The sequence below is a fragment of the Apus apus genome, chromosome 11, assembly GCF_020740795.1.
Source record: "Apus apus isolate bApuApu2 chromosome 11, bApuApu2.pri.cur, whole genome shotgun sequence".
Classification (NCBI taxonomy): domain Eukaryota; kingdom Metazoa; phylum Chordata; class Aves; order Apodiformes; family Apodidae; genus Apus; species Apus apus.
Window position 1 is genome coordinate 1,479,433 of NC_067292.1, and position 27,638 is coordinate 1,507,070.

Genomic DNA, 27,638 nt, shown 5'->3' on the forward strand with positions numbered 1-27,638 from the left:
CTGGCGGGGAAGGAGGAGGGGGGTGCCCGAGGGGCTCCGGGGAGGGGGGGATGCGGAGGGGCCCGGAGGGGGGTCCCTGCTGCCCCGGGCGGGGGGCTGGGGGTGCTCAGCCCCCCTGGGCAGGGCGGTGGGAACGCGGCAGCTGTCGCCAGGCGCGCCCCGGGGATGCCGCGACGGGGCGGGCGGGAGGGAGAGGCCCGGCCCCGCTGCCCCCGCCGCGGCTGGTCCGGCACCGGCACAGGGACCGGCACCGGGACAGGGACAGCGACCGGCACCGGAGCAGGGGCTGGGACCAAGAACCGGAACATGGACCGGTACCGGCACTGGGACACGGATCTGTTCTGCCCTCCCCGCTCTGCCGGCTGCCCCATCGAGGAGCGTCCATCGCGGTCCCCATCAAGGAGACCCCACCTCGGCCCCTTCGGTGCCGGGGGCGTGTTCGTCTGGCAGGACCGGGGCCGGTGCGTGCTTGGGGTCGGGGTCGGGACGGCAGAGTCCCGCGGTGTCCCGGTCCCGGCGGGTTCCCACGGGGCGGAGCGGAGCCGGGCTTATCCCGGAGCACCAGTGAGGTGTCCGAATCCCGTTGCCCTCCGATCCCCGGGGCCGCTCCCGGTACTACCCCAAAAGTCCGGTGCCGGTTCCGGTGCTGCCCCCGAGCGCCGGTGCATGTCCCCATGCTGCCCAAGACCGCCGGTGCCAACCCCGCCGCTGCCCCTTGACCCCGGTGCCGGTCCCGGTGCTAACCCCCACCCTCGGTGCCTGGACCGGTGCTACACCCCTCCCCTGGTGTCGGTACCGGTGCTACACCCCTGGTGCCGGTACCGGTGCTACACGCCTCCCCCGCCGCTGCCCCCAGACCCCCGGGGTCTGTCCCGGTGCTGCCCCAGGCTCCCGCTGCTGTTCCCAGCTGCGCCACCAGGTGGCAGCATCGTCCCGGCCAGCGGCCCGGCGGTGCCGCCGCGGGGTCCCGGGGGTCCGGGCGGCAGCAGGGCTGGAAAGCCACCCCCCTCCTCCCCGAGCAGGGCGAGGGGGAGCCCGGGAGGGTCCTCGGCTTCCCGAGCAACCCTGCCCGGGGCCTGGCAGGGGAAGGTGCGACATTTCGGTGACACTGGTAGCCTCGCCACGTCCCGCTCGGCTGCTGTGGACACCCTGCCCGGCCAGCAGCGCTCCCCGGCTTGGGAAAAGTGCCTTTGGTGCCCCCCCGGCGTGGGGCACCGGCACCGGGTAGGGCACAAGGGGTGGAAAAAGGGACGAGGCGCACGGGACGTGGGATGCAGGATGTCTGCTGTGCTTCCCCAGCGGCTGAGCGGTGGTGGCAGGGCTGCGGGTGTCCCGAGGGGCAGTGGGAAGGGACAGTCGGGCGAGCGCCGGGCACCTGTGCGGCTGGGTCTGCCGGGGGCAGCGGTGCTCGCTTGGCTGTCTGTCTGCCTGTCAGTCTGTCTGTCTGCCTGTCAGTCTGTCAGTCTGCCTGTCAGTCTGTCAGTCTTGCCGATCCCATCCGTCGGCCCCGCTGGCCCTGCCACCCCGCATCAGCGTCACGGCGAGGAGCTGCCCCGGCAGCGCTGGCCGGGGGTCCGGGCTGCTGCCCCTGACCCTAACGCGCGGTGGCAGCGGGGTGGCCGAGCAGATGTTCCCTGCTACCGGCACCGGGCGCGGGGCTGGCAGACGTGACGGGCTCTGACAAGGCAGCAGTGCCAGGTCGTGGTGGCAGCGCTGCTGGCCGCCGGAGCTGCCTGGTGCCGGTGGCGCGGCTCTGGCTGCCGCACGGCACTGGGATCCCTGTTCCCCCGACATCCAACCTAGAGCAGTCACCCCCCCTTCCCCTCTCCCCCCACGAACCGGGGGTGCAGGGATTTGGGGGTCCCACAGATACTGGCTCCAAACCACACCAGCCCAGGCCGACAACCGTGCTGGGTTGGTGAAGTGGTCACCTTACTTCAGAGGGTCCTGCCTTCTAGCTGACACACTCTGATCTACCCAGGCCGGTGCAAGAGCTGGTTTTGGGACCAGTTGTGCCCCTAGTGTGGCTGACAGGACCAGTCTTGTCCCTAATGTGGGTGGAGTGGGACCAGCTGTGGCCCCAGCCCAGAGGCTGGGGAGGGCTGGGCCCCCCCACCATACCCAGTGATGGGGAGAGGGAGCAGCAGGGAGGACAGAGCCCAGCAGTGAGGTGCTGAATGCCGGCACAGCAGCCGTAAACCCACCGGAGCTTCAGCTTTTATGTGGCAATAAAAGATAATGTCAGCTATAAAGTGCCAGAGCAGGTCCCTGCGTGCCGAGCAGCCTGCTGAACCCCGGGGCAGGGGCGAGCTGCTGGGGGTGGGGGGCACGGAGGGGTGGGCAGCCCCCAGCTCCCTGGAGGCACCCCAGCAAGGTTTGGGGCGAGCAGATCCCCAGGTGCCCCAGGATGGGCTGCAGACAGGGGGACATTGCAGCAGAGCAGGGGACACCGTGGGATGGTCAGCGGGGCTGGTGTGATGTCCGATGCATTAAAGATGCTGGTTTGGGTTGTTGTTGTTTTTAATGGTTTTATTGGGCGGCGCCAGGGATGGGCCTGGCAGGCCTTAATGAAGGAGATTGATGGCTTAATAGCCTGTAGCCATTACGGGGTAATTGAATGGTTGTGTACATATGATCAGACCGTCGATGTGGACGTGGCTGGCAAGAGAAGTGCCCGGAGCTGCGGGGGACATGCGTGCAGCCCCCCTGTGCAGCCACCCTGTGCAGCCCCCACGTGCCCCAGGTGGATGCAGCCTGAGCTGGCATTGTCCATGGCCTTGGGGACCCCCATCTACCCCTGATGTCTGGGCTGTGTTGGTGTCCCAGGGCCACATCCAGTGACGAGGGGATGGAGCAGGTCTCCAGGTTCATCCAGTGGCACAAAGTCAGCAGAACTCATTCCAGCTGACTCAGTGTGGGCTTCAGGGTACCAAAACCTGGTGCTTTAATGAGGCTTTTAATTAACAGGTCCCATCTATAGAGATGAACAGCTGTAGGGGAGTGGAGGAGGGAGCCTTGGGGGTCCAGCATGGCAACCCCAAGCCAGGGGCCGTGGCCACCAGTACCCGAGGGCTGAGCCACCAACCATCCTCCCTGCCAAAACCACCACTGAGAAGAAAACCCAGAGAAGAGCCACAGCCGGGTCCCCACACCGAGGTGTGAGTCAAACTACTCATTTTAGTGTGTGACAACCAGGTGTTTTACAGTATTTGCTACCTGTGATCATCCATCAAAGCAATCGATAGCGTTCCTGCAGAGTTTTATTAATGATCTTGTCACCGGGCTGGTGCTGGGTGCCTGGGGTTGTCGAGAATGATAGATCATTAAGAGCTTTTGCTGCTATTTATTCTCCAGTGACCTTGTCTCTCTCCATTGTTGCTTGCTTAAGAGTTATGAATGTGAGACATGATAATTTGATATTGATCTATCTGGTAAGTTAAAAAATTTACTGCATCGTCGATGTTTTAACAAAGGATCCGCTCGGTCCTTCAGCAGCCTGGTGAGAGCTGCAGTGCCTGGCTCTGTGTTCCATGCCATTACTTGTGCCCTCCCTGGTGCTCCCAGGGTCCCATTGGCTGGTGGGGGAAATTTGGGGCTCCCTGTCCACCCCCTCGGCAGGGGACAGGACTGGAGCAGCATCCCTCTGCCACGCTGCCTCTCCAGTGCCCTGTCCCAGCAGCGGGGATGGACCCACTGGTTGGGGGCCACAGGGCACGGCCACCGTGACTGGCAGCTCATGCTTGAAGTCAGACAGGGACAAAAACCTGTTTCCAAAGGTAGGGTTTATGGACACTGGCTGTCCTCTTTGAAATCAGTGACCTTCAGACGCGGGCGCTGGGGTGGGCACAGGCACAGGAGCACACATGCGGTATAATTGATGCTGCATCTGCTCCCCGCTGCCTCCAGCACCTCGCTTGGCTCTTCTGCACCCGCCCATGTGCCCACTGCGGCTCCCACCCCTCACCAGGCTGCAGCCACAGCCAGAACCTGAGCCTGTCTCCATGGCCTGAGCCACAGCAGGTAACAGGGCATCCGGGGAGAGCAGGATCCCACTGGCAAGGGGATCCACCTGCTCTCTGGGGCTTTCCCTCTCTATAAACCAAACTATGGGACAAGTCATGGAGGCCCTGGGAAAGGGTAGAGGGGAGGCAGAACACCCAGGCAGCACCAGGGCTGGCTGGAGACAGGAGTTTCATTTTGAGTCATGTCCTACAGCAACGAGTAGCACGTGTCCTGAGGCAGAGCTATAGTGGGAACAGGGATGAGCATCCAGAGGCAGGCATAGGAGACTGTGTGGGATGAATCCTACTTTTATTAGACTTTATTCAGGGACCAGACTGCTCGTGTCCACCACTGCTTACCACTGCTGGTACCTCATTGGCCCCATGGTAGAAAAAGCCCCGGGGCTGCTGTGGAGGTCCTGCCTGACCTCCTGGTCCTGGCCCGAGGCCACACACTAGGTTGGGTAAAAGCGCTGCAGAAGCTCCTTCTTGTTGACTTTTCCCATCTGATTGCGTGGGATCTCCTCCACCACGATCAGCTCAGTTGGGATGGTGTAGGGTGCCATGGTCTCCCTGCAACGCCCAAGATCAGGCCATTAGGGTCAACAGACCAACACTTCCAGCCCCCCAACCTGCAGAGCCTGTCCCCAGACCTCACAAATGCTGCTGGACCAGGGGGGTGGGGGCGCTGCTCTGAGACCCTGTGTCCTGCAGCCCCCCATGGGGTACAACCAGGCTGTGTCTCTCCAGGTTTTGGGTGAACACGGACCATGCCCAGGGCTCAACACAGACCATTGCACCCTCCACTAGTGCCTGTGACATGTTTCTGCAGAAGTGGGGGGGCTGGTGAGCAGTGCCCCTGCAGGACCAGCTGTCCTGGGGGCATCCACAGCCCTAACAGCCTAAGCAGCCCCACCTGGAGTCCCTACCCATGCCCCAGCACCCACCACCCTAATGATCCTAAGCAGCCCCACCTGGAGACGCCCCCATATCCCAGTACCCACAGCCCTAATGGTGCCAAACAGCCCCACCTGGAGGCCCCACCCACAGTCCCCACCCAGGCTCCAGGAGCCCATTTAGGTTCAGCCGTGGGTTCCTAGTCTCTCCTAAGCTGTGCTGGAGGATGCTGCTTTCTAGTCTGTCTCTGCAGAGACCTCAAGCCTGTCTTGCCAGCAGCTGGGCCCTGCAGGGACCCCAGGAAGGTGCAGAGCTCCTCTCTAGCCCTGTTTTGCTCCTGCCTGTGGTCCCTGGTTGAAACCTGGACCTGGCTCATCGATCACTGTGCCTGGGGCTGGTGTTGGTCCCTGGTACCTGGCTGGGTCACCCTGGGCTGCCTGCTCCCCAGTCCTGCTCTGCAGCACCCTGTGAGTACCATGCAGCCCAGCAGCACCCCAGAAAACCCACCCATCCCTGGGGAGGGGGCACCCAGAGCCTTCAGCAAGGAAGAGGGAGGCAGAACTCCTCATATGGGCTCATGGATCCTCCTCATGAGAGACAGGAGGGGAAAAGAGCACAGTGGTGTGATGGATGCTGGATTCCCACGTGCCAGGCCAGAGTACAGGGAACACCAGTGGCCACATCCCTGGGAGCACACCAGTGACTTGCAGCCACCTCCTCTGGTCCAGGTTGGAGGTCTTCCTGCTGCAGGAGGGAGCCTGAGCACGGAGCATGGTCCCTGTGCCCTTTGTGAAGCTGGGGGGGCTTTCCTGCCTTCTGCTGCCTGTGTGTCACCAACCTGGGGCCATGCCCAGCTCTGGCAGCATCCTGGTACTGACTCTGAGTGAGATGCCAAGTCTGCTGAGCCCTTCAACTGTCCCCCCCTGCCTGCCACCAGCACCCTCTGCCATATGGATGCCTCTGACTCGGGACGGCGCCGGGAAGCGCGGTTGGAGGCGAAAGCTGCCAGATGAATCACTCTGAAGAGGGACATGTGTCTCCTGCCAGGGAGCGCGAGAAAAAGGGCCAAGAGAATGTAAGTGACATAAAAAATAAAGGGGAGAGACAGGGTGAGAGGGGGAGGAGGGTGGGGGGAGCTGGAGCAGTGCCTGGAGCTGGTGTGGGCAGGAGCCAGAGCCTGGGCAACCAGTCCTTCAGACCCTCCAGGTTTGTTTCAAGGACACCACGGAGCAGGGACAGCTTGCTGCAGGCTGTGGTTGTCATTCTGGGCTGTCGTGTCTGCAGGGGGGGGTAACGAGAGCCATGAGAGAACAGGGCAGGGACAAAGGGATCTGCTGAGGTCACCAATGTCTCCTGCTAGGAAGCTTAGGGATGAGCAGCCACCAGCAAGGCATGGTGGGGCTTCCCTGCTCTCCTTTGCTCCTCTGACCAGGGAGGGTCCTGGATGGAGAAGCCCAGAGCACCAGACCCCATATGGACCAGGACAGGCTGAGCTTGGCCAGGAAGGGAAATCTCAGCTCGAAAAAGGACAGAAAATCAGATAATAGTTTGGGTTGGAGGGGACCTTAAAGTTCCATCCCCCCCTGCCTGGGCAGGGACACCTCCCACCAAATGAGGCTGCTCAGAGCCCCATCCAACCTGCCCTTGAACACTGTCAGGGATGAGGCAGCCACAGCTTCTCTGGGCAACCTAGGCCAGGGTCTCACCACCCTCATAGTGAAGAAATTCCTCCTCATCTCAATCTCAGTAAAATCCAGGAAGAGCTGGTGGCTGTGGGAGGAGCAGGAGGTGCAGCTGACCAGCAGCCAGAGGGTCACCCTGTGTGTGCAGCAGCAGGAGGGACAGCCTGGCATGGTCTTGGTCCCTCTGCCCAAGCTGTTAACCAGGCTGTGGATTTGCTTTCTTTGTTTGCTTCCCTTCCCCTGCTCTGTAACTGCTCCCCTGGAGCAGCAGCTGCCCAGCTCCCTCCTCCTTGTGTTCACTGCATCCCAATCCCCCAGCTGTGATTTTTGCAAATCCAGGGGAAACCTTTAATTGGCTGCTGTGCAGCCCCTGATGAAACAAGTGCTCCTGCTGCTTCCAGACAGTGCCAATCCTGCCAAAAATACCCGCAGCCTGATGGGGGGGGGAGTTGCCAGGAAGAGAGAGAATCTGCTATTAAATATTTTGCTAATGGAATATTAGGGATAAACCTGGTGGTTCTGCTTCCCAGCTCCCATGGCTGGTGCCCAGAGCCTCCCCACTGGCCACTTGCTGATGGATTTGAAGGAGGAGACACAGGTTTTCACACCCAGCCCTGAGAGGATGGCAGGCAGCTGCTCTCTGCCAGGCTCACCAGCTCACTGGTGACTTCCAGCAAGGTCTGTAAGCTCTGGTGTCCCCTCCTGCTCCAAATCCCATGGGAGAGGTCTTGGATTAACTGGGGATGGGACTGGGCTGGCTTCCAGTGGGTAGGAAGGCAAGCATGGAGCCACAGCAGCAGCACTGGGGAAAAAACTGATCACATTCTTGCAGCTGGGAAAACCTTAAGCTTCCCCTGCCCTGGTCCTTTCTGTCTGCTCTCCACTGGTGGCTGGGCTTGGGCTGTGGTAAAGAGCCACTCAGCCACACCAGGCAGGTGGTTTAACAAAGGTACTTTTGGGGTGAGAGGCTCATTTATTTCCATTATCTCACAGACTGTGTCCTGCTTGGAGCTGAGGTCTTTTCTCCATCCCCAGAGCCTGAGGCACATTGTCATTGCCAACCACCCCTTCCCCCTCCTCTGACATGTCCCTGCTGAGGGTGCTGCAGGTTTGGAGCTGGCTTTCCTTGAGCTGTGCCACTCGCTGGGTGCTGCCCTGGGACATCTTACCTGGCCCAGTCCTTCAGGTCCTTCACGGAGAGCATCTCGCCCCTGCGCAGCTGCACCACAGCGCTGACCCGCTGGCCCCAGACCATGTCAGGGGGCCCAATCACAGCCACGTCTGCAGAGAGAGCAGAGGCCTTGGCCTGAGAAACCTGAGCAATCCATTCCTGGGGTCAGAGGTGGGTGGGAGAGGGGCTCAGCACCACCAGTAGGTCCCAGCAGCCGCGTGCGGGGAAGAGCAGCTGCCGTGGGATGTTAGTACAGGAAAACTCCAGGACTTCAGAGTTGGTAGCTTCCAAGAATGGAGCTTTTCACCAAGGAAAATGCAGGAAGTCCCATGGTTTGATCTGGAGACAACAGGGAGGAATATGATGTATGGAGCAGTGTGGAACCAGGGGCACTGCTCCCACCCCCTTGCACGGGGTCACACGCAAGGGCAGGACAGATTTAATTACAGTCTCGTTTCCAAAATCAGATGAGAGCTGCTGCTGACTCAGCACCCAGCTGCAGGCTTCGTGGCTGCAGCCCCCAGGGACAATAACAGGGGGGGCTTGAAAAGCAGCCTGTTCTCTGCTTGGACCCCTGGCTCACGGGAGGGCTGGGGAAGAGCCCCCAGGCCCTGTGTCTGCACCTGCCAAGCCAGGGCTGTGGTTCCAGCCAGGCTCCCACGTGTTGTCCCTCCTGGACAGGGTGTCCCAGCCCGGGGAAGGGGACAGCAGAGTACCTGTGATGTGGGGGTGTGCGAGCAGGTGACGTTCCACCTCCAGGGCGCTGATTTTGAAGGCCCCATTTTTGATGATGTCCACGGAGGTGCGGCCCTTGATCCAGTAAACGCCGTCCATGTAGGCTGCTGTGTCCCCTGGGAAGCAAAGCAGGCTCCATCAGAGGCTGTCCCCTCTCCTCTGCCCCTCCTGCCACGGGGCTGTGACACTCGGGATGTTCTGGGCACGTGGGGAGAGCCATGCTCAGCACCAGGGTCACGAGCAACTCTGCAGAGACTACAAGGGTGGGACTCAGCCTTCTCCAGGTGACAACCTGCTCCTGGGGACATGCAGAGGGGAGACAGCCATTGCTGCTTCTGTGGAGGGAAGAATGAGGCTATGACCCCAGGAGACCTTTTAATAAGGAAGCAGTGAAAACTGGAGCCGTGGCTGCAGGTGGAGGTGTTTCCCAGAGCACCCTCAACATGGGCCACAAGCCAAGGAGGCTCTGGCTCAGCCCCTTCCCTATCTTCCTGGAAATCAGGAAGCCACGGTGGGTCTTTCCTAGCAGGTCCAGTGCTGTGTGCATGCCCTGACCAAAGCCACCAGCCCCTGCCACACCCTGGGACTGCCAGATGGTGACCCCACAGCTTGCAAAGGGGGCTTTCCCTTGCTCCTGTGTGGCTCCTACTACTAAGAAAAAAAGGTGGGGGGTGATGTTGGGAAGATAAGACCATCCTAAGCAACATGTTGGCCCTGACCTGTCCTTCCTTTGGTGGGGGGAAGGCGTGTGGCAGGTGCGATCTGGTAATTAGCTGCTGGGAAGATTGAGGAGGGAGGTCATGTCAGCACAACCTGGCTAAATGCTTAACAAGCTGGTGCACTTTGATAGCTACTTAAGATGATTACTCACATCCTGCTAATAGAGCCTGTGCCAACCGGTGTGTGTGTGGGGGGGACCCTCCATTTCCATTTCAGAACCTTGATGGCAGCACCAGGGGGGCCCTCAGCCCCCACTCTCACATGTCAGCCTCCATCTTCTCCTTAATGATAGGTGCTGCCATTGTGTCCACAGGCCTGACCTGCTCCCTGCTGTGCCTTTGCTGGCAGCTCTCATCGTGCTGGGAAGCGCCGACAGGGAGATGACACCGAGACTGGCAGCTGGGAAAAAGCAGCTTCCAACAAAGGCAGAAGTTCCCACGGGTGTTTGCCTTGCTCCCTTTCCAGGCATCTGCTCAGGATCCAGGGAATGGGGACAGACCAGGGTCCTGGACCCAGCACCACTGTGGTTCAAGCCCCCTGAGCCAGGAGGACCTGCTGAACACCAAGTTTGGGGGAAAAGCTGCACAAAGAATGTGTCCAGGGGGCTCTGGGGCTAGTTGAGACCTGTGGACTTAATTGGTGGTCCAGGGAAGAGCTTCCTTACTGCCAAGGACTGTGTGGACTCCAGTCCTCTGCTTCAGAGGTGAGGTTCCCTCTCCTCCAGGGGTCTCTTGGGATCACCCCAGCAGAGGTGAGCACACCCCACTTGTCACAGTGCAAGGTTGGATCGGGCTTAGATCAACCTGGGCTGGTGGGGGGAGTCCCTGCCCATGCAGGAGGTGGGACTGGATGGTCTTTAAGGTCCCTTCCAACCCAAACCAGTCAGTGATTCTATGAACCCTACCTCCACCCCACTCCCCTCCTTCCCTGTGCTCCTTCTGCCCCAACCCCAGTGCCCTAGGACACGTCCACCAGCTCAGCAGCTTTAAAAAAGCCCATCTTCAGTTCATGGAGTTGGCACGTGGTGTGTGCTCAGGCAGCAAAGGCCGAGAGATTTGTGGTGTCAGAACAATGAAAGAGCAGAATCGGTTCTGAAATGGGGGCTGCTCCCCAAAGGAGCTGTGTCCCTGCTCTGCTGGCATGTGCCAAAATCCTGCACAGCTCATCTTGCTCAGTTCAGCCAGGGAATGATTAATTGTTCCTGTACTTGCCTGCCTCTTGGCATTCTCCTGGATGTTGAACGCTGTTTGGAATATTTTAAAGTTGTGGGAGAGTTTTAAAGTTGGGCTCTCTGGGTGTTTGGGTGCTCAGGGTTGAAAGGAATTTGTGACTATGGTGATAAACCACCTTCTGTGCCTGGTATGGCTGCAGCATGTGTGACTGACATGGAGCTGGAGAGGGAACATTAATTAAAACGTGGCACTGGAAGACCAGGGAGCCACGAGCTTCCAGTAGGGAGATCAGGAGCTGCTTGTTCACACAGAGAAGACAGGGAGAGAAGAGGGAATTCAGGCCTGGTTCAGTGACACGTCCCATGTTGCTCTTCAGGGTTTAAGCACAGGAAAGCTGCTGCATTTGTGTTTGCTCTGTGATGGGGAGAACAGTCCCAGGGACAGGTCCAAGGAACAGATGAGTCTATGGGACAGACCTGGATGGGGGCAGGAGATTTCTCCACCCCAAGGTCCCTCAGTGTGAAAGCTGAAGGGCTCTGTGCCTGCCACACAACTTGCTCCCTTATCTAACAATGAGCAAGGGCTGAATTCCCATCCCTGCGCCCTTGGGTCTGCTGGGGAGGTGTCAGCCTTGGCTCATTTCTCTCCAGAGTGTGTTTGCAAAACAAACTGCCAGGGCAGAGCCTGTCATCAAGATCTTGGCTCTGTCCTGCACCCACCCCCATCATGCACAGGGTCCAGGCAGAGTGGGACACACGGGCCCTGGTGTTCTTGGTGTCAGATCCCAACCCCAGCAAGGGAAGCCTCTGTGCTCTGCCTGCAGCAGTGGGAATTCAGGATGTGTCTGTGCCATAAGGAAACACCTGAGCTGGCAGCAGCCCAAGCTCCTGGGGCTGTGTGGAGTCCCTGTCCTGGTCCTACTGCTGTACCAAGGTGAGGCAGGTGATGTTGAAGCATCCCTGCATGGAGTCACCATCCCTCGAGGTGTTCGAGAAATGTGTAGATGTGGCACTTCAGGGTGCACTCCAGTGGGCATGGTGGGCTTTTTGTGGGTTGTATGGAGGTGTTGGTATTGTGGGCTGTTTGGTTATGGTTTTGTGGGCGGTTTTTGGGGGTTTTATTATGTTCCCCCTCCTGGGTGGATGGTTTTACTTGGTGATCTCAGAGGTCTTTTCCAACCGTGACAATTTTGTGATTCTGTGACATTGCCAGCATCCCAGCCATGCCCAGCATCCCTGCCTGGCTGTCCCTTGTCCCCCCAGTTCTGGCAGGAGCAGGGTCACACCTGCCCATGGAGATGTGCCCTGTGCTCAGGGAAGTGCAAAATATGCTCTGTGCAGGGGACACGCCCCCCAGCTGCCACCCTCCCAGATGTTCCCCACGCAGCCAGAACAGGGGGAAGATAATTTCAGAGTGGGCATGGAGAGGGAGGGGACACCCCTGCTCCCTACTCACCTCCCAGCCCCCTGTGGTGCTTCCCCCAGGGATCCCCAGCCCTGCAGGCAGCACAGCAGGGGGTGCCAGTATTATCCTGATTATCGTGACTTCTGGGATGAGCTCTGGAATTTCCCCCATCTCCTCCTTTCCGTGTCTCCCTTCTCCCTTCAGCCCAGTGTCAGGGTCTCGCTGTCACTTCCCGAGCTGACAGAACAGAGGCAGCTCCAGGGGCCCGTGGGATGCTGAGGACAGCCACGTTACCCTCTGCCCCCACCATCTGCTCCCAGCCCAGCGCATCAAGTCGGCGTGTGCACATCCAGCCAGGAGAAGCTCCTGCGGCTTCCCAGGCCAGGGGGGGGTTTCCTGGGCCAGGGAGACTAGTTAAAAGGATGCTGGCATGTGCTTCATGACTCTGCCCCCACCCCCCTGTCACACGCTGCCTTTAAAATGTGCCAAGAGTGTCATTTCCAAACCTGGCGCTGCACCGAGGGCCCAAGGCATGGGTTGTGCCTGTCTCCCCGGGGCTCCCTACGTGGGTCCCTGCACCAGTTCTGGGGTCCCCAACATGAGAAGGACATGGAGCTGTAGGAGCAAGTCCAGAGGAGGCCACAGAGGTGGCCTCCAAGGGCTGAGGGAGTTTGGGTTCTTCAATGAGGAGAGGAGAAGGCTCCAGGGAGAGCTTAGAGCAGCTTCCAGTGCCTGAAGGGGCTCCAGGAAAGCTGGGGAGGGGCTTGGGACAAGGGCAGGGAGGGATGAGGGGGAAGGAAGATGAAAGAGGGGAGACATAGGGAAGAAATTAATTGCTGTGAGGGTGGTGAGACCCTGGCCCAGGTTGCCCAAGGAAGCTGTGGCTGCTCCATCCCTGGCAGTGTTGAAGGGCAGGTTGGATGGGGCTTGGAGCAGCCTGGGCTGGTGGGAGGTGTCCCTGCCCATGCAGGGGTTGGAACTAGATGATCTCTAAGCTCCCTTCCAACCCAAACTACTTTGTGATTCTATGCCATGATTCTATGCCTACAGTCCCTGACACCACATCTCCACCTCTGCTTGCCCAGGCCACCTCCCACGGGGCTCCTTCCACCAGCCAAAGCCACCAGCAGCAGAAGCCTCCGCTGTGCCTCCGCTCTGGTGCTGGCGTGGCCAGGGGATGATGGTTTCCCTGACAGCAGCCATCACTGCTGCCTTTGGATTTGTTTCAAGATGCTCAGTGGGCATCTGTTCCGTGAAATGTGAAGGGCTCTGCTGAGCTGCATACTGAGCAGGCTGAGAGCTGGGGCTGGGCTGCATGTCACTGGAGTTCCAGACAATGTTTTAGATGTGTGTATATAGATATATAAATACAAAATTACAATCAGAGAATGGTTTGGGTTGGAAGGGACCTTAAGGATCATCTAGTTTCTAGTTCCAACTCCCCTGCACAGGCAGGGGCACCTTCCACTATACCAGGTTGCTCCAAACCCCATCCAACCTGGCCTGCTACACGTATCTGTATATATGGGGACAAACATTTTAGCAGGGCCTGTTGCACCAGGACAAGGGGGGATGGTTTTAAACTAAAAAAAGAGTAGAGTTAGAGGAGATGGAAGAAATTTTTTATGCTGAGGGTGGTGAGACCCTGGCCCAGGTTGCCCAGAGAGGTGGTAGGTGCCCCATCCCTGGAACAGTCAAGGTTGGGTTGGATGGGGCTGTGAGCAGCCTGATCTGGTTGAAGATGTTCCTGCTCACTGCACAGGGAGTTGTACTGGATGGTCTTTAAAGGTCTGTTCCCAACCAAACTATTCTAAGATTCTATTTTATGTATTTATACATAAATCTCTGTGTATGTACCTCCTGCAGGCTGGAGCAGCAGGGTCTGAGCAGTGAGGACGGGATGCAGCTGCTGAGGTGCCCATTCAGCCTTCTGAAGCAAGCTGTGGACATCTCCACCAGGCTGCAGGCTCAGCAAGGACCATGCTGTGCTAGCCCACAGCTCAGGAACCACACCAGGAACAAGAAGGCACCGAGTGAAAGGTAAAAGACCTTTTCCAGGCTTGCTTTGTTTAAAAATGAGGCTTTGGTGTAAGATTTATTTATAGGGAAGGGCTGTCTACAGCTGCTGGGCTGTGGACACAGGCCTTGCCCAAATGGCTCCAAGAAGCAGACAGGCAATGGAAACCCTATTTCCAAACTCAAAGCCCAGTGATTTCTGCAGTGAGGTCCTTCAAGTTGCAAAATATTTGCTGCAAAGATGAAAGGGCCACGATGGCAGCTCCTTCACAGAGCAGAGAGATCTTCCAGTGCCCAACATGGGGCCTGAGACCCTTTCCCAGGATGTGCTGAACCTCTTTGCTCCCAAGAGCAGAGCAAACCATCCCAGGAGCTCCTGTTAACACCCTCACCCACGGGTCAGCTTGTTCCTGGCAAACATGGCAACGTTTCTACATCAAAGGTGTCATAAGCAAATGTTTGAACCAACTGTTGAACAAGAGAACATTCTGGCTGAAGAAATGAAATGCTGAGGGGTTTGGAGAGGCTCTTGGGAGAGCAGAAGAGCACAGGAAAAAAATGAGACTTCTCAGGTAAACCATTAGGAATGGTGACTTCAGCCCAGCCTAGATGCCAAGCAGGGATTGCCTTAGGATCTGCTGGAAAAATTCAAGGAGCAGTGACAGTGTTGCCCTGGTAATGGCTCTGCCCCACTGGGCTTCATTAAGCAAAGGTCTGAGCCCTGCAAATGGGAGCTGAGGAGAAGCGGGCACCCAGGAGCTGCACCCCAGGAGAAGCCCACCCTGGACACAGCTGCTTCTGCTAGAAAGCTCTTGCCTAGACCCTGCAGGCTGGAGCTGCTCATTTAACGGCTTCCTGGCTGCTGGAATGGCTTTTCCAGGTTTCATAGGTGCCTATGGAAGACCAGTGAGGTGAGGAGTCCAGGGGTCCATCTGGGGTGTTACACACTGCCCAGCAGCAGAGCACTGAGCTGCTCCTTCCCACTCCCACTGGCTCTGGAAAGGCCCTGCAGCAAATCGCTCCATGTGCCCCTGCACAAGCCCTTCTGCGTTTCAAGCTTCCCTGCTCACTATCCCACTGCTCACCTAAACTCATGGGAATTATTTTTCTGCAGGTAAGGCAGCCCCAGTGGGACCAGGAAGCTGGTGAGCATGGCATGACAGTGACATTCCTGCCACCACTCTGCCCACAGCCAAGGAGAAGAAGAGTTTTCCACCCTTCTCGGCACCAGCTCCCATGCCGTTCCCAGCCCTGAGCCCAGTGCTCAGCAGCAGTTTCCTCCCACTGCCAGAGGTTCCCACGCTTGAGAGAAGCCCCAGGAGGAGATGCAGGGAGGACAAATGTTTAGAAGGTGAGCACTAAAGGCTGTCTGTAGGAATGAGATAATTTGTCCTCTCTGGGGCCGGGCAGAGGGATGGGAGGCTGCGCGATACGTCTCCGTTAGGGACATAAACCTTTCCCTCCCCCCACGCAGTGAAAACTGCATCAATAGATCCCCCATCTGCTCACATACATCACACACTTCACTCCAGTTTATTAGCTGGAATAAATCATAAATATTTCATTATACATCAACGAGGCTCGACTCCGGGAAGGCACCATCCATCACCTCGACACTCCCCGCGACCCGCTGCCGTGCAATAAGCTTTCCAGTCTATTAAACAAGATTGATACAGTGTGTTGAGATGGACACGGGGAATTTATTTATGGAGTGCTGGGAGAGGGAGGGCACCCAAGGCCTGGTGCCACATGGGCAAACAGGAGCTGCTCCCGTTAGCCCCTTGGCAGAGCCCTCCCCTGGCACGGCATGAGGTGAGGAAATGCAGCAGCAAAGCAAGGCCAAGGGTGAACCTCAAAATGCCCAGGTCCATGTTCTGGGCAAGGAAAGGGAGGCTGGAATGCATGCATGGATGGATGGTCAGAGCTTCAGGAAAAGGCTCCTGCCTTGGTCCTGCTCAGCACCCCCAGGCTGGCACCAGAAGGTGCTCTAAGGTCTCCCTGGAGCCTTCTCTTCTCCAGGCTGAACACCCCAACTTTCTCAGCCTGTCTCCAGAGCAGAGCTGCTCCAGCCCTTGGTGCATCTCCGTGGCCTCCTCTGGACTCTCTCCAGGAGCTCCAAGAGTGTTTGACAAAGAGCTGAACATCTCTGCCCAGGAACACCTGCTGGAGTGCCAGGATTTCCCTACTCTTTGTATCTCTGGGATTGTTTTAATCCTACACCTTCTCCTCTACCTCTGCCTCCCATTCAGGTGAGCACTACCAGCCCTTGGGCTGCTGCTCCTCCCCTGCCGGAGCTGATGGAAAGCCCAGCACCAGCCTGGCAGAAGCTGTTGCCTCCAACAGGGACCTTGCAGGTCAGCTCTCAGCTCGAGTCCAACCTCATCCACCCAGAAGAAACCTCATGTCTCCAAGCCACATGTCCCTTTAGGAGCAAGAGCATCATTACTGCTGGTAACCCTCTGGTTTTCAGTATTGGGTGTGTGACCAACTGAGGAGTATGGATGCTGGATGCTAACCTGGAATATGGTGAATCTGGAGCTTCTCTGGCACTAGTGGGATTGAGTGGAGACAGCCTTGCTGACAAAGGGGATTGACACAGTCCCAGCAACGATGATGTATGTTTACAGATCTATTTAATGAAATGCTAAATGGTAGGCTAAGTAACAGAAGCAACTTTAGCTTGATTTATTGCATGGAGATGAGTAATGTTTGTCACTGCTGTCAGCCATCTTGGCTAAGAACAGAGGTTAGGAGCACAAATTGTAACTAATTAACAGTAATTAGTGCTTCTGAAATTCTGGATTTTGGCTCCTTGGCAGAGGCTGGTGGTGCAGCAGCGTGTCACCCAGGTCACCTGCCTGGGCTGCTGAAGGTTTGTCACTTCTCCCTGTCACCCCCCATCCCCTCCAGCACCTCAGGACACATTCTCTGAAATCAGGCTCCTTTCCTGGGACTTGCTCCATTCCTCCTCCACTCCCTCCCTGTTCCCTCACATTCCAACCACTTCAGCAGGGAAACACACCAGGAAAACCCTGGGCTACTCCAGCAGCCTCCCGGCATCAAAGTTACCCAGAGCCAACCCCTGATCCTGTCCTTTCCACAAACTCATGGATCCTCTTTTGGGTTACAAGAAGACCTGGGGGAGTTCCTATCAATCCTGATCCAGGCTGTAAAGCTGAAATCAGGAACTTCTGCTTCTTGCACCCCTTTTCCACCCTGTGCAGACCACGATGGTCTGACCTGCCGAGCTCCCAAAGCCCAGCTTGCTGCTGCCTCTGCAGCCTGTCACAGCAGCTTGAGGTGGACTCCAGGCCACCCACCCCCTCACCTGCTTGCTTGGACCAGCGAAACATCTTCCCTGGGCTCACCAGACACACTCACCAAAAATAAATGGGTGCTTCTGCAGGGGCAGGGGGCTGCTCCCCAGCACCGCCCCCCTGGGCACGCGCCGAGGGTCTGGTGTGTGCTGCAGTCACGGATAAAGCATCAAAGGCTCCTGAGGGGCAGAGGGAGAGCCTGAAACTTCTCTTAAAAACCACATGCATATTAATATTGCAGCAGCTATTCATGAGGAAACCACTTCCCCTTCCTCAGTGACTTCCCAGGCTCCTGTTTGCCCGGGTGCCAAAGACCTGACCAGGCAGGACAGCTGGGACAGGAGTCAGTGGCTCTCCTGGCAGGTCCCACCGATGGGTGCCTGGTGTCAGGGAGCCTGGTGAGCCCCAGTGTTGATGCTCTTGCAGGGAGGTGATGGGTTTCCTAGCAAAGTCCAGCCCAGAGCCTCGTCAAGGTTCAGAGCAATTTCTGAAGTTCCCCAGAAAGGTCAAATGGAAAAGCTGCCCCAAGGAGTCCGGGTGAGGACCCTATTCTCCAGACATGGGCTGTGTGAGCCTGGCACAGGGAAGTTTGCTGTTGTCTTCACTGCAAATTGCCCAGCAGTGGTGGGAGTCCTGGAGAGAGAGGTGAGGACATCCGAAGACACTGATACACCAAGGGTCATAGAATCACAGATTCTTCTTGGTTGGAATAGACCTTTAAGACCATCCATTAAGGGAGTGGAACATCTCCCTTATGAGGAAAGGTTGAGGGAGCTGGGTCTCTTTAGCTTGGAGAAGAGGAGGCTGAGGGGTGACCTCATCCATGTTTACAAATATGTAAGGGGTGAGTGTCAGGGAGATGGAGTTAGGCTCTTCTCAGTGATGACCAGTGATAGGACAAGGGGTAATGGGTGTAAATTGGAGCACAGGAGGTTCAAGGTGAATATCCGAAAAAATGTTTTTACTGTAAGAGTGACAGAGCACTGGAACAGGCTGCCCAGGGAGGCTGTGGAGTCTCCTTCACTGGAGACATTCAAAATCCACCTGGATGCGTTCCTATGTGATGTACTCTAGGTGACCCTGCTCTGGCAGGGGGGGTTGGACTAGATGATCTTTTGAGGTCCCTTCCAATCCCTATGATTCTATGATTCTACGATCCAGTCCAACTGTTCCCTCAGCCCTGCCAAGGCCACCACTAACGCATGTCCCTCAGCACCACACCTACACAGCTTTGAAATCCCTCCTGGGATGGGGACTCCACCCCTGTCCTGGTCAGAACCTGATGACCCTTTCTCCTGTACTCCCCCCCAAAAAAACCCACCAGTATCTGAGAGCAATGTGTGGCTGTCACACTTTTCAGGCCACCGGCCACCAAGGCTGAGCAAGATGTTGACACCGTTACAGGTTTCGACCTGCGTGAAATCTGGAGTAATTTAATGGCTCAGAAGAAAGGAAATAAATCTATTAGAACGGAATCGCTGTTTGTTTATGGATCTTGCCATGAACATCACCACGAGCAGCAGCAGCAGCAGGTGTATGTGTAAGCACCATTTATTTACATAATAAAATTGCCAAGTAGATTTGTAGCTCAGGGGCATCCTCGCCTCTCCGTGCGTGTGCCCAGCTCCCAGCAGCACTAATGGCAGGAGCTGCCTGCTCAGCAAGCAGGGAACAGACCCTCTAACTGCCCTAATGGCTGCTCTAAAGAGATGGAGGGATGCAGACATCTCTGTGTGTTGGTTCCTCTCCCCTGGCTCGGTCACGGGACAGGATTTTTATCCCAGCCTTGAGCTGCTTTGCAGCCCCCCCCTCATCTGCAGAGCTGCCAGGTCTGCTGCAAGCTGCCTGCTCCCAGGAGGGAGGGGGTTAAACAACTGATTCCCCACTCTCAAAACTTCTCCAGAGACCCCTGGAGCATCCAGCAAGAGGAAAAAAGAAAAGCAGGGGGGAAAAAACCCAGCCTGGGATGAATTCCTGTCATGCTCTGCAAGGGGGAAGTTGCTTTGTATTCCAGAGGCAGCAGCGCTGAGCCTGCTGTCAGAGCCACGCTGGGAGAGAGGGCAAAACCCTGCCGAGATGAAAGAATGTGAAGCACTGGTACAGCCTCCCCTGGCATTTACACCTGGAAAAAAAATATAAAAATCACTCAAGGGCATCTCCCAAAGAGCTGTGCTAATAAGGCCCTGCTCAGCACGCTGTGCCACAAGACGCAGCGGCGCAGGGAGCGCCAGCAGCATCTCTGGGTAACCGGGAGGTGAAAGCTGCAGGGAAGACAAGGCTGATTTCAGCCCAGAAATGTGCTCTGCCCAGCTCTGCACCCAGCCAGGGGACGGGGAAGTCAGGGCCTTGCTGCTGGACAGATGAGGAATGCAGCTGCCCCTCATCTTGGCTGATAAATCAGCAGTACCTTCCTCTCACAGCCGTAGTTTTAAATGCTCCTGGAGGTTATTGTCCCCTCTCGAGCAGCCAGGATGGTGCTGGCTGACCCCACCCCATACCCTCATGCCTTGCCTGCTCTGCCAACATCCCTGGCCAGCCTGAAGCCTGCTGGGTGCAAATCCCCCTGTCTGTGCTCTGCTCTACAACCCTGACCCAGGTCACCAGTCAAACCTGGCTCTGCCCTCAAGAGGACTCATCTCGTGGGTCATCATGCTCCATCAGAGCTCTGCCCAGCTCAGGGGAGAAGGCCAGGCAGTACTGAAGCAGGAACAGATGAACCTCACGTGACAGCTAGTCCTGCTGCACCATGCCTTCAGGCAGGATTCACGCCAGGGGTGCACCTTCTGGTCATTCTGGTTTTAAAAGACTGACATTCCAAAGAGAAAAACACACAGAGAACTACAGGACAGGAAAGATGCAGGTTACATACATGTCTTGTGGCTGCCTTCTTCATGACCTGCAAAGCTCACCCCATCCTTGGCAACATGTCATGTTCCTTCACAGACACTGAGGGTCCAAGGTGATGGTGAAGGGCTGGTCTAAGGCTGGCAGTGGTGCTGACAGGTCTCCAAAACCCACAGACGACCAGAGCTAGCAGCTTCAGCTTCATCTGTGGACACATCAGGGGAGCTTGGAGCTCCCCTCCAAACCATCTCTGACCCCCTGCAAGATGGGCTTCCCAGCATGCCCAAACGGCCAGCAGGTTTGGGCTAGCAAATACAAAGGCCAATCTCCGTGTTATTGTTTCAGGGCCTCAGGGATTGCTGCATATGGTCCCTGCTCCAGCCTTGGCCTGGGGTGGGATCAGACCCTCTTCCATGTCATATGCTGGCAGACAAAGTCCTGGGCAGCAGGTTTCAGCCAGGGAGGACATCACCAAATGGCTTAAAAGAAAATTAGACCTCAGAAGAGTTTGGCAGCAACCCCAGCTCCTGCCTGCCCTTGGCAGAGGCGTCACCCCTCATTTCTGGGCATGTTCAGCATGACCAGGAGCCCCTCCTGGGGCACATCACAGACCTGAAGGACAAGCAGCAGATAAAGCTCCCCCAGCCTAGGGACGCTGCACACCCTGTCCCAAGGGTGCCACATTCCTCTGATGGAAAACAGCAGCTAAACCAGCAGAACCTTGGAGTGTTCCTGACAGCCAAGCAACCACGACTTGGTAGGTTCACTCATCATTAGCAGGAACTCATGGGTGACTGATATGACACGAGTAGGCTGAGCACAGGGAACCCCCCCACTGCTCACAGCCAGAATTACTGCAGATGGGTTTGCCCAGAGGACAAGTCAGGAAAGAACATGGGTAAGTACAAAATTAAAAACGTGGTGTTTTGGTGTTGGGTCTTTTTTTCCACATTAGCATTTCAATATTTATAGAAATCCCTGCAGACAGCAAGATGAAAAAGAAAACTTGAAGACTAATAAACAAGAGAATGCTCCAAGGTGTGTCAGCCCAGCTGAACGTGGCTGCCCCTCAGCTGGGAGAACTTTGAAGAGCTCAGTAACCAGGAGTGCACAGATAAAAATCATAATTGTCATAATAAAAACATTAGACTGAGCCCCTCTGCTCTGGCTTCTGGACTCTGCAGAACAGCTGAGGGATCAATTACACCTTAGCTCAGGAGAGCACTACCTCTTCTGTTCAGTGCTGTGACCCGCCCCAGTCTCTGGTGAGACGAATTATTAAGCAAAGCAGAGATAACGATGGGAGGCTGTGGACTAAGAGAGGCAGTGGTGGGATCTGAGGAAAGATACCTGCCTTAAATTGTTTGCTTAAATATACAGAAGCCTTGACTTTTGCTTACAGCACAACACCATTAGTCTTAAGTCAATATGTTCTCTGTCATCTTGAGCTAAACCCAGAGGGATGAGTCTTGTTGAAAGTGAAGAGCCTGGCATGCTCACATCCTCAGCTGTTATCTGTCCAAGCACACCCTGCATGCCAGAGCCTCGCAGAGATGCTCAGCTCTTTGTCAAGCACTCTTGGAGCTTCTGGAGAGAGTCCAGAGGAGGCCATGGAGATGCACCAAGGGCTGGAGCAGCTCTGCTCTGGAGACAGGCACAAACCATCTGCACAGGGATCTCAGCACTCGTTTGGAGCAGCCAGCTGCCAGTCTGGCATCTGCAAAGCTGGATGGTGTTTGGGTTTTGGGTGATCACAGCAACATTCAGGCTTAATCACTACCATTCCCACCCTGGTGCACTCCGCTGGGGCACAGCAAAGCCCCTCCCTGCAGTTGCTGCTGCAGACAACTCTGCAACATTTACACTTCCTGCTGAAGGGGCTTCCCAAAGCCCCATGGTCACAGGGAATCAGTGACAGTGAAGATACAGCAAACACTACTCTTCCCAGTGCCCAAATCATGAGCATGGACCAGTGAAAATCCCTGGAGCCCTGATCCAGCTGTATCCAAGACAATCCAGTGCTTGTGATAGGACCACAGTCCTGTTCTCTGCATGAGATCTCACTCAGCTGGTTTGATACTGACCTTACCCTATGAGATTTTTAATTCTGCACTGGACACAGAAGTTATTTATACAGCAGGAAGCAGCCACTAGAAAGAGCCTTGCCAACAATCCAACAGCCTCTGCCAAGGACCATGAGAAAGACAACTGTTCAGCCCATTTCTTTGCCACATCCTGAGCTCAATCCTCCACTTCCCCTCTTAACCCACTTCCCAGCTTGTAATTCTCCTGCTAGATCTTCTGACAGGCTTGCAGAGCTCAGCTTGACATCTCCACAACATAACCCAGCTGGAGATGCTTGCATTAATCCCTGGGATGGGATACATCCCTCTTGGTGGTCAGAGCCTGAAGGAGCCCCTCTCCCTTTGGGCTGCAAGAGCAGCTCCACCTGAGCACGGCTTGAAAGGGAAAAGCAACAAGAGACCAAGAGGGAAGAGCCTGGATTTTGGTGCCTGCTGTTCCCACTGACTCTCGGCTGGGGTGCAATTGCTCCACACCCCTGAAAACTGGACTCTGAGGTTCTCAAACTAGTAAAGGCCTTGGCGTCCAAGATGTTTGATACAACTAGAGAAGAGCTTTGTAGAGAACAAACACATTCTGTGCCAAAAGCTGCTCTCATTTACAGCTACAAAAATCCCAAGTCACTTGCTGAGCTGCAGAAAACATCCATCTCATGAGCAGTCAAGGAAACATTGGGTTTAATTTCGCTGTGTCCTGGTCACCTCAATACTTTCAGCCATTGGGCAAACCTGGCAATGTTGTGTCCTCAGGGAAAAAGAAACACCTCTTAAATGAGGGCTGGGTGGAAAGAGGAGCCCAGCACACAGCTGGCCTGGAGAGGCTGCCCAGCAGGTGCCTGCAGCCTCTCTTCCCATACCATGAAGATCCAGGGGGATATCCTTCCTCAAGCAGCACATGGAGCTGTGTTTGGGGCATGGCTGGGATTTATTTGGGGTGTCCTTTCATCTCCTTCCATTTGTGGAAAGGTGGGTCTAGCAAGGGAGGCAGGTGAGTCCTGCCATCCTACCCAACTCATGATCTTCCACAACAGACTCCAAACGGAGCAGCGAGAGCCCAGCCCTGGAAGGACCCAGCACTTCATCCCCTGGGCCTTCCCAACCCCTAAGTCTCATCATCTGCAACACTTTAGGGAATAGTTTTTTTAAAAACAGAATTTCCATTAACTGGATTTGTGACTAGGAAAGACACTGCAAACAAACAGAAAACCTGCAGATCAGGATGCTACTCAGATGCATTTCTATTTATGATCTGCCTTGATCAGGCTAAAGCATTTGCTGTTTCAGGTGTCAGTGCTACACCCACCAATGTCAGCAATTCCCCTGGCAGGGAAACACCTGCTTGTCTCTGGGGACAGGCAAGTGCCAGGGAAAAAGCCTATGCCAGAGGGCTGGGGTGTCTCACTCACTGCTTCTCCTGCCCCTTCTCCTCACAGACCAGCCTGGGAAAGGGAATGGGCTGGGTCTGACCAAGAAGGACCTGCCCAGGGCATTTCCTACAAACACCAGATTGCTGCATGCTGGAAAAGTGCAGGAAGCTTTGCCTTTTCCATCAGAATTGGTGGGGTGGAGATCTCCAAAGAGCCTACGGACTGGAGAGCTTAGGCTGATGGGGAGAGACACCTGGAGATCCCTGAAACCAGCCTGAGAGGGCTTCTTCCCTCAACTGGGGTTCATGGCTGCTGCAAGGGCAGATTCCATCTCTGGAGCAACCTGGGAATTGCAGTAGGAAATGCAGTGGGATGCTCCCAGCTAAGCCAAAGCTTGTCCTTGGTGCCTGAGTTTGCAGATGACAGGGGAGAGGCTGGAACTGAGCAGAAGGCACGTCCAGCAAGCACAGACACACACGGCACAGCCTGGCAGCACCTGCCAGCACTGACGGGGGCTTCTCGTTTCTCCTGATGATGTCTTATTCCACACTAATTTTCCTTTTTATTATTTTTTTTATTTCCTGGAGCTTCCTCTTTCACTGCAGAACATCCAGATGGAATAAAGAGATAGCAGGTCCACCCTGTTCCTCCAAAGCCTTCAACAATGGCATGTGGGAAGTCTTTTGGGCCACAGGAATGATTGTTAATGGGAACTGGGGGGGGGTTGTTTACTGTGTAAAAGGATCTAGCAAAATTTCAGTGATAAACCAGGACTTAGCCATGTGAAAAACAGCTAAAAGGTTTTTTTTTTAAATACAGCTTAAAGGAAGAAACTTAAAAGATATGAGTCATCATTTTGAAATGTGCATCAAACAAGTTAAATAACTCTTACTTTCTTAACATCGTATTAATCAAAGTGCATTGATTCTTGAATCAGATTCTACTACCAACAAGCTTTCTATCTTCTCCATCCTGATGCATGCATTAAGAGAGTTTTATTCTGACAGATACAATATAGCAATCAATAAAATCTTATTATGTGGAGCTGAGATACATGGATTTGTTGCAGGATTTACACACTACTTTCAAACCTGGTGCTATTTCATGTCTCAGCCTTAACCTGTAATTGAAAAAAAATCTCCCTGAATACACCAGATTCTAATTTTCTGGATGTATGGGCAAATGTGAATGGAAGCAGGCCTTCCCTCGGGGAGAAGCCTGCTTTCTGATCCTATCAGTCCCTCCGTGCACACCATGTAATGCTGGATTCCTCTGGAGAAAACACCCGGCACAGGCAGGAAAACGTGCAGGCCAAGGGGCAGGGCCCGACCACCAGGCTGTGTGACTCCATCCCAGCCCTCTGTCCGCTTCCTCACACCCCCAAAGCCTGACACTTGCCACCTCCTGGGCAGAGATAACACAGTCTGACAGTGTCTGAGAGACACGAGCGTTGCGAGGCTGGTACGGATGAATAAAGATCAGGGAGTGGGATGACCAGAGGAGCTGGGCTTGGGCTGCTGCTTCCCTCCAGCTCCCAGGGTTTGCTCAGCAATTGCTCATAGAATCACGGAATGGTTTGGGTTGGAAGGGACCTTTAAAGGTCTCCTGGTCCAATCCCCTGCAGAGAGCATGGACGTCTTCAACTAGTTCAGGTTGCTCAGAGCACCATCCAACCTGACCTTTAACGGGGATATGGCACCTGACCTTCCAGGGATGGAGCATCTACCACCTCTCTGGGCAATCTGGACCAGTGTCTCAACCTCCACAGTATAAAAAAAAAAATAAAATCCTTCCTTATTTTTTCCTTCCATCCTTCCTGCTCAGTGGCCTATGAGTGTGCTTGGAGATTGCCTCTCACCTGGTGGGGCACGGGACAGCTGGGAAGGTATCACAGAGACAGCAGACAGACGGCTGGAGGCATTTTTCCTTGGGGTTTGTCTGGGTCCCCGAGGGCTTGGTGCCACTTGGATGTATGACAGCAGGTGGATACCCAGCAGTCTCCCTGGAAATGGCTGGAGGGGACTTTGATCTAAGCAGCTCTGTCAACTGTGTTAATACAATAAAAATAATCAAATTCACTCGGATGGAAATGAGAGAGACGGAGAGATGGGCAGGCAGCCGTGCAGATCGGAGGGGATGAAGAGGACAGGAGCAGCAGTAAATCACCTACACAACACCCCGAGTTCAGATGCTTCTCAAAAGAGCCACCATGATTCCCATCAAAAAGTCACTGCAGCATCGTGCCTTTTTGTCTCGTTTTTTTGCCCCCCGGTAACACACACACACGCACCCGTTCCTTTGAAGACACAAAGCCCCTGATAACTCAATTTCCAGGAAGAGCAACCAGAAACAGAGAACTGGCTGAGGAAGGTACCAGGGAAATAAATCACCTGCAGACAGAAAAGAATGAAAAATTCCAGGTTCCTCTGTGAGGTGTGCCCTTCCAGGGACAGTGTCCCAACGAGGTGCAGCACAAGCAACACGCCAGGGCTCCCCTTGAAGAAATCATTCTTTGTTTGCTGACCCGCAGGTTTTTCAGTCCCCATTAACAACGAGAGCTGAGGAGTTACCTGCACTGTCTCCAAACCTCCTCCCTGCCGTAGCTGAGCACACATTCCCTGTGTCCTTGGGGAGGACCTGGCCACCACCTGCAATCACACTGTCATCCACTTTAGGTGACCTGCAGGTCACTTGCTGGGGCCTCACATGAGGGTCTGGCAGTGAGAGGAATGCAGGCACGGAGGCAGAAATACCTGTGCCTGGGTTTGGGGGCACTGTGCACATGGATCCAGCCTCACTTTTCAAACACTGACCTATGTGACCTGCAGACACAGCAGATTAGAGCCCAGCAGTGGCTCTTTTGGATACTTTTCACATTCTGCCACTCCAAAGTTACCCACCTCTGCCTAAGGGGGGGTAATTCAGCCTCCAGATCCCACCCACAACAATGGGACACAGCCTCCTTGGTTCCCTGGAGTGGTTTTTCCCACCACACAGGGATATCTGCCGCCTGTGAGGGATCTCTAAAGGCTGTCACCATGGCAGGGGCAGGCAGGGTGGGCAAGAGGCACTCATGGCACTGCAGGATGACTGAGGCTTGGGAAAAAAATAGCCCCATCAACCTGACATCCACAAGAGATGGAGGGATGGTCAGGAGAGGAACAAAAGCGCATGGAGTGATAGGACAAGGGGGAATGGTTTCAAGATGAAAGAGGGTAGATTGAAGATGAGATATTAGGAGGAAATTCTTTGTTGTGAGGGTGGTGAGACCCTGGCACAGGTTGCCCAGGGAAGCTGTGGAAGCTCCATCCCTGGCAGTGTTGAAGGGCAGGTTGGATGGGGCTTGGAGCAGCCTGGGCTGGTGGGAGGTGTCCCTGCCCATGCAGGGGGCTGGGACTGGATGATGTTTAAGGTCCCTTCCAACCCAAACCAGCCTGGGCTGCTGTGATTCTATGAGAGGAAAGAAATGAAAAGAGAAGGGGAACAGGATGGGAAGAGAGCTAAAAGCCCACAGTCCTCCGTAGGCAGTGAGGGGGACATCCAGGAGGGAGCCTGGCCAGGAGTCTGCCACTGGGTGGGGTCAGCCAGGCACCCCCAACCCCACACCTCTCTCTACTCTCCCCCCGGCCTCATTTCTTGCTCTGAGCTTTGCTCAGCTAGGGAAAGGGTTAAGTTTAATTTATACTGATTTCTATTTAATATCATTCTCTCCCCGTAGGAGCCAGCAGCTGTGAGCTGATTGTGCTCTCTCATTATGCAGTCTGTAGCACTAATGGCCTGTGACAAAGGCACTGCCATCTTCCCGGCCTCACCCCCGAGAGCCAATTAAACACACATACTCCCTTCCTGTTTGCAGCGCATTACAATGAAATTAAACTGAATTTCAAAATCATTTTCTCCTAAAGACATCTCTTTGCAATAATTAATGCATGCTATTCCTTTGCATCTGAAATATTCATCAGGAGTGTTGACTGAAAGAAAAAAAAAAAATATGTAAAAAAAAAATCACGTCATGTTTGAAGCTGATTTGCCCCACACCAGGCACGGCCTGATGAGGCTCCTCTTCCCGCCTGCGGTGCCTGCCCGGATGGGGGCCCGTGGGGACACTGCAGGACAGCTCCACGTCTGCTCTGGGATAACAATACTAATAAATCTCAGCTTCTTCAAGAGCCATAAATAAATAAGATTACACAGAAGGCATCAGGAATCCAGCCCAACTCTGCTAACACAC

General features: G+C 55.4%; 1 protein-coding gene across 9 annotated transcripts in view; it reads right to left on the reverse strand.

Moving 5' to 3' along the window:
• Positions 1-4,294: 4,294 nt before the first annotated feature.
• Positions 4,295-27,638, reverse strand: part of ACSF3 (acyl-CoA synthetase family member 3) — a 58,891-nt gene continuing 35,547 nt past the window's right edge. For 6 of the 9 annotated variants that reach the window (XM_051629720.1, XM_051629721.1, XM_051629722.1 and 3 more), the window contains exons 8-10: positions 8,468-8,602; positions 7,750-7,861; positions 4,295-4,574 (exon numbers count right to left, since the gene is read on the reverse strand). In XM_051629720.1, the coding sequence (XP_051485680.1) occupies positions 4,457-4,574; positions 7,750-7,861; positions 8,468-8,602 (365 nt within the window). In that variant the 3' untranslated portion in view covers positions 4,295-4,456. The other 3 variants (XM_051629723.1, XM_051629716.1, XM_051629724.1) reach the window with 3 other exon arrangements.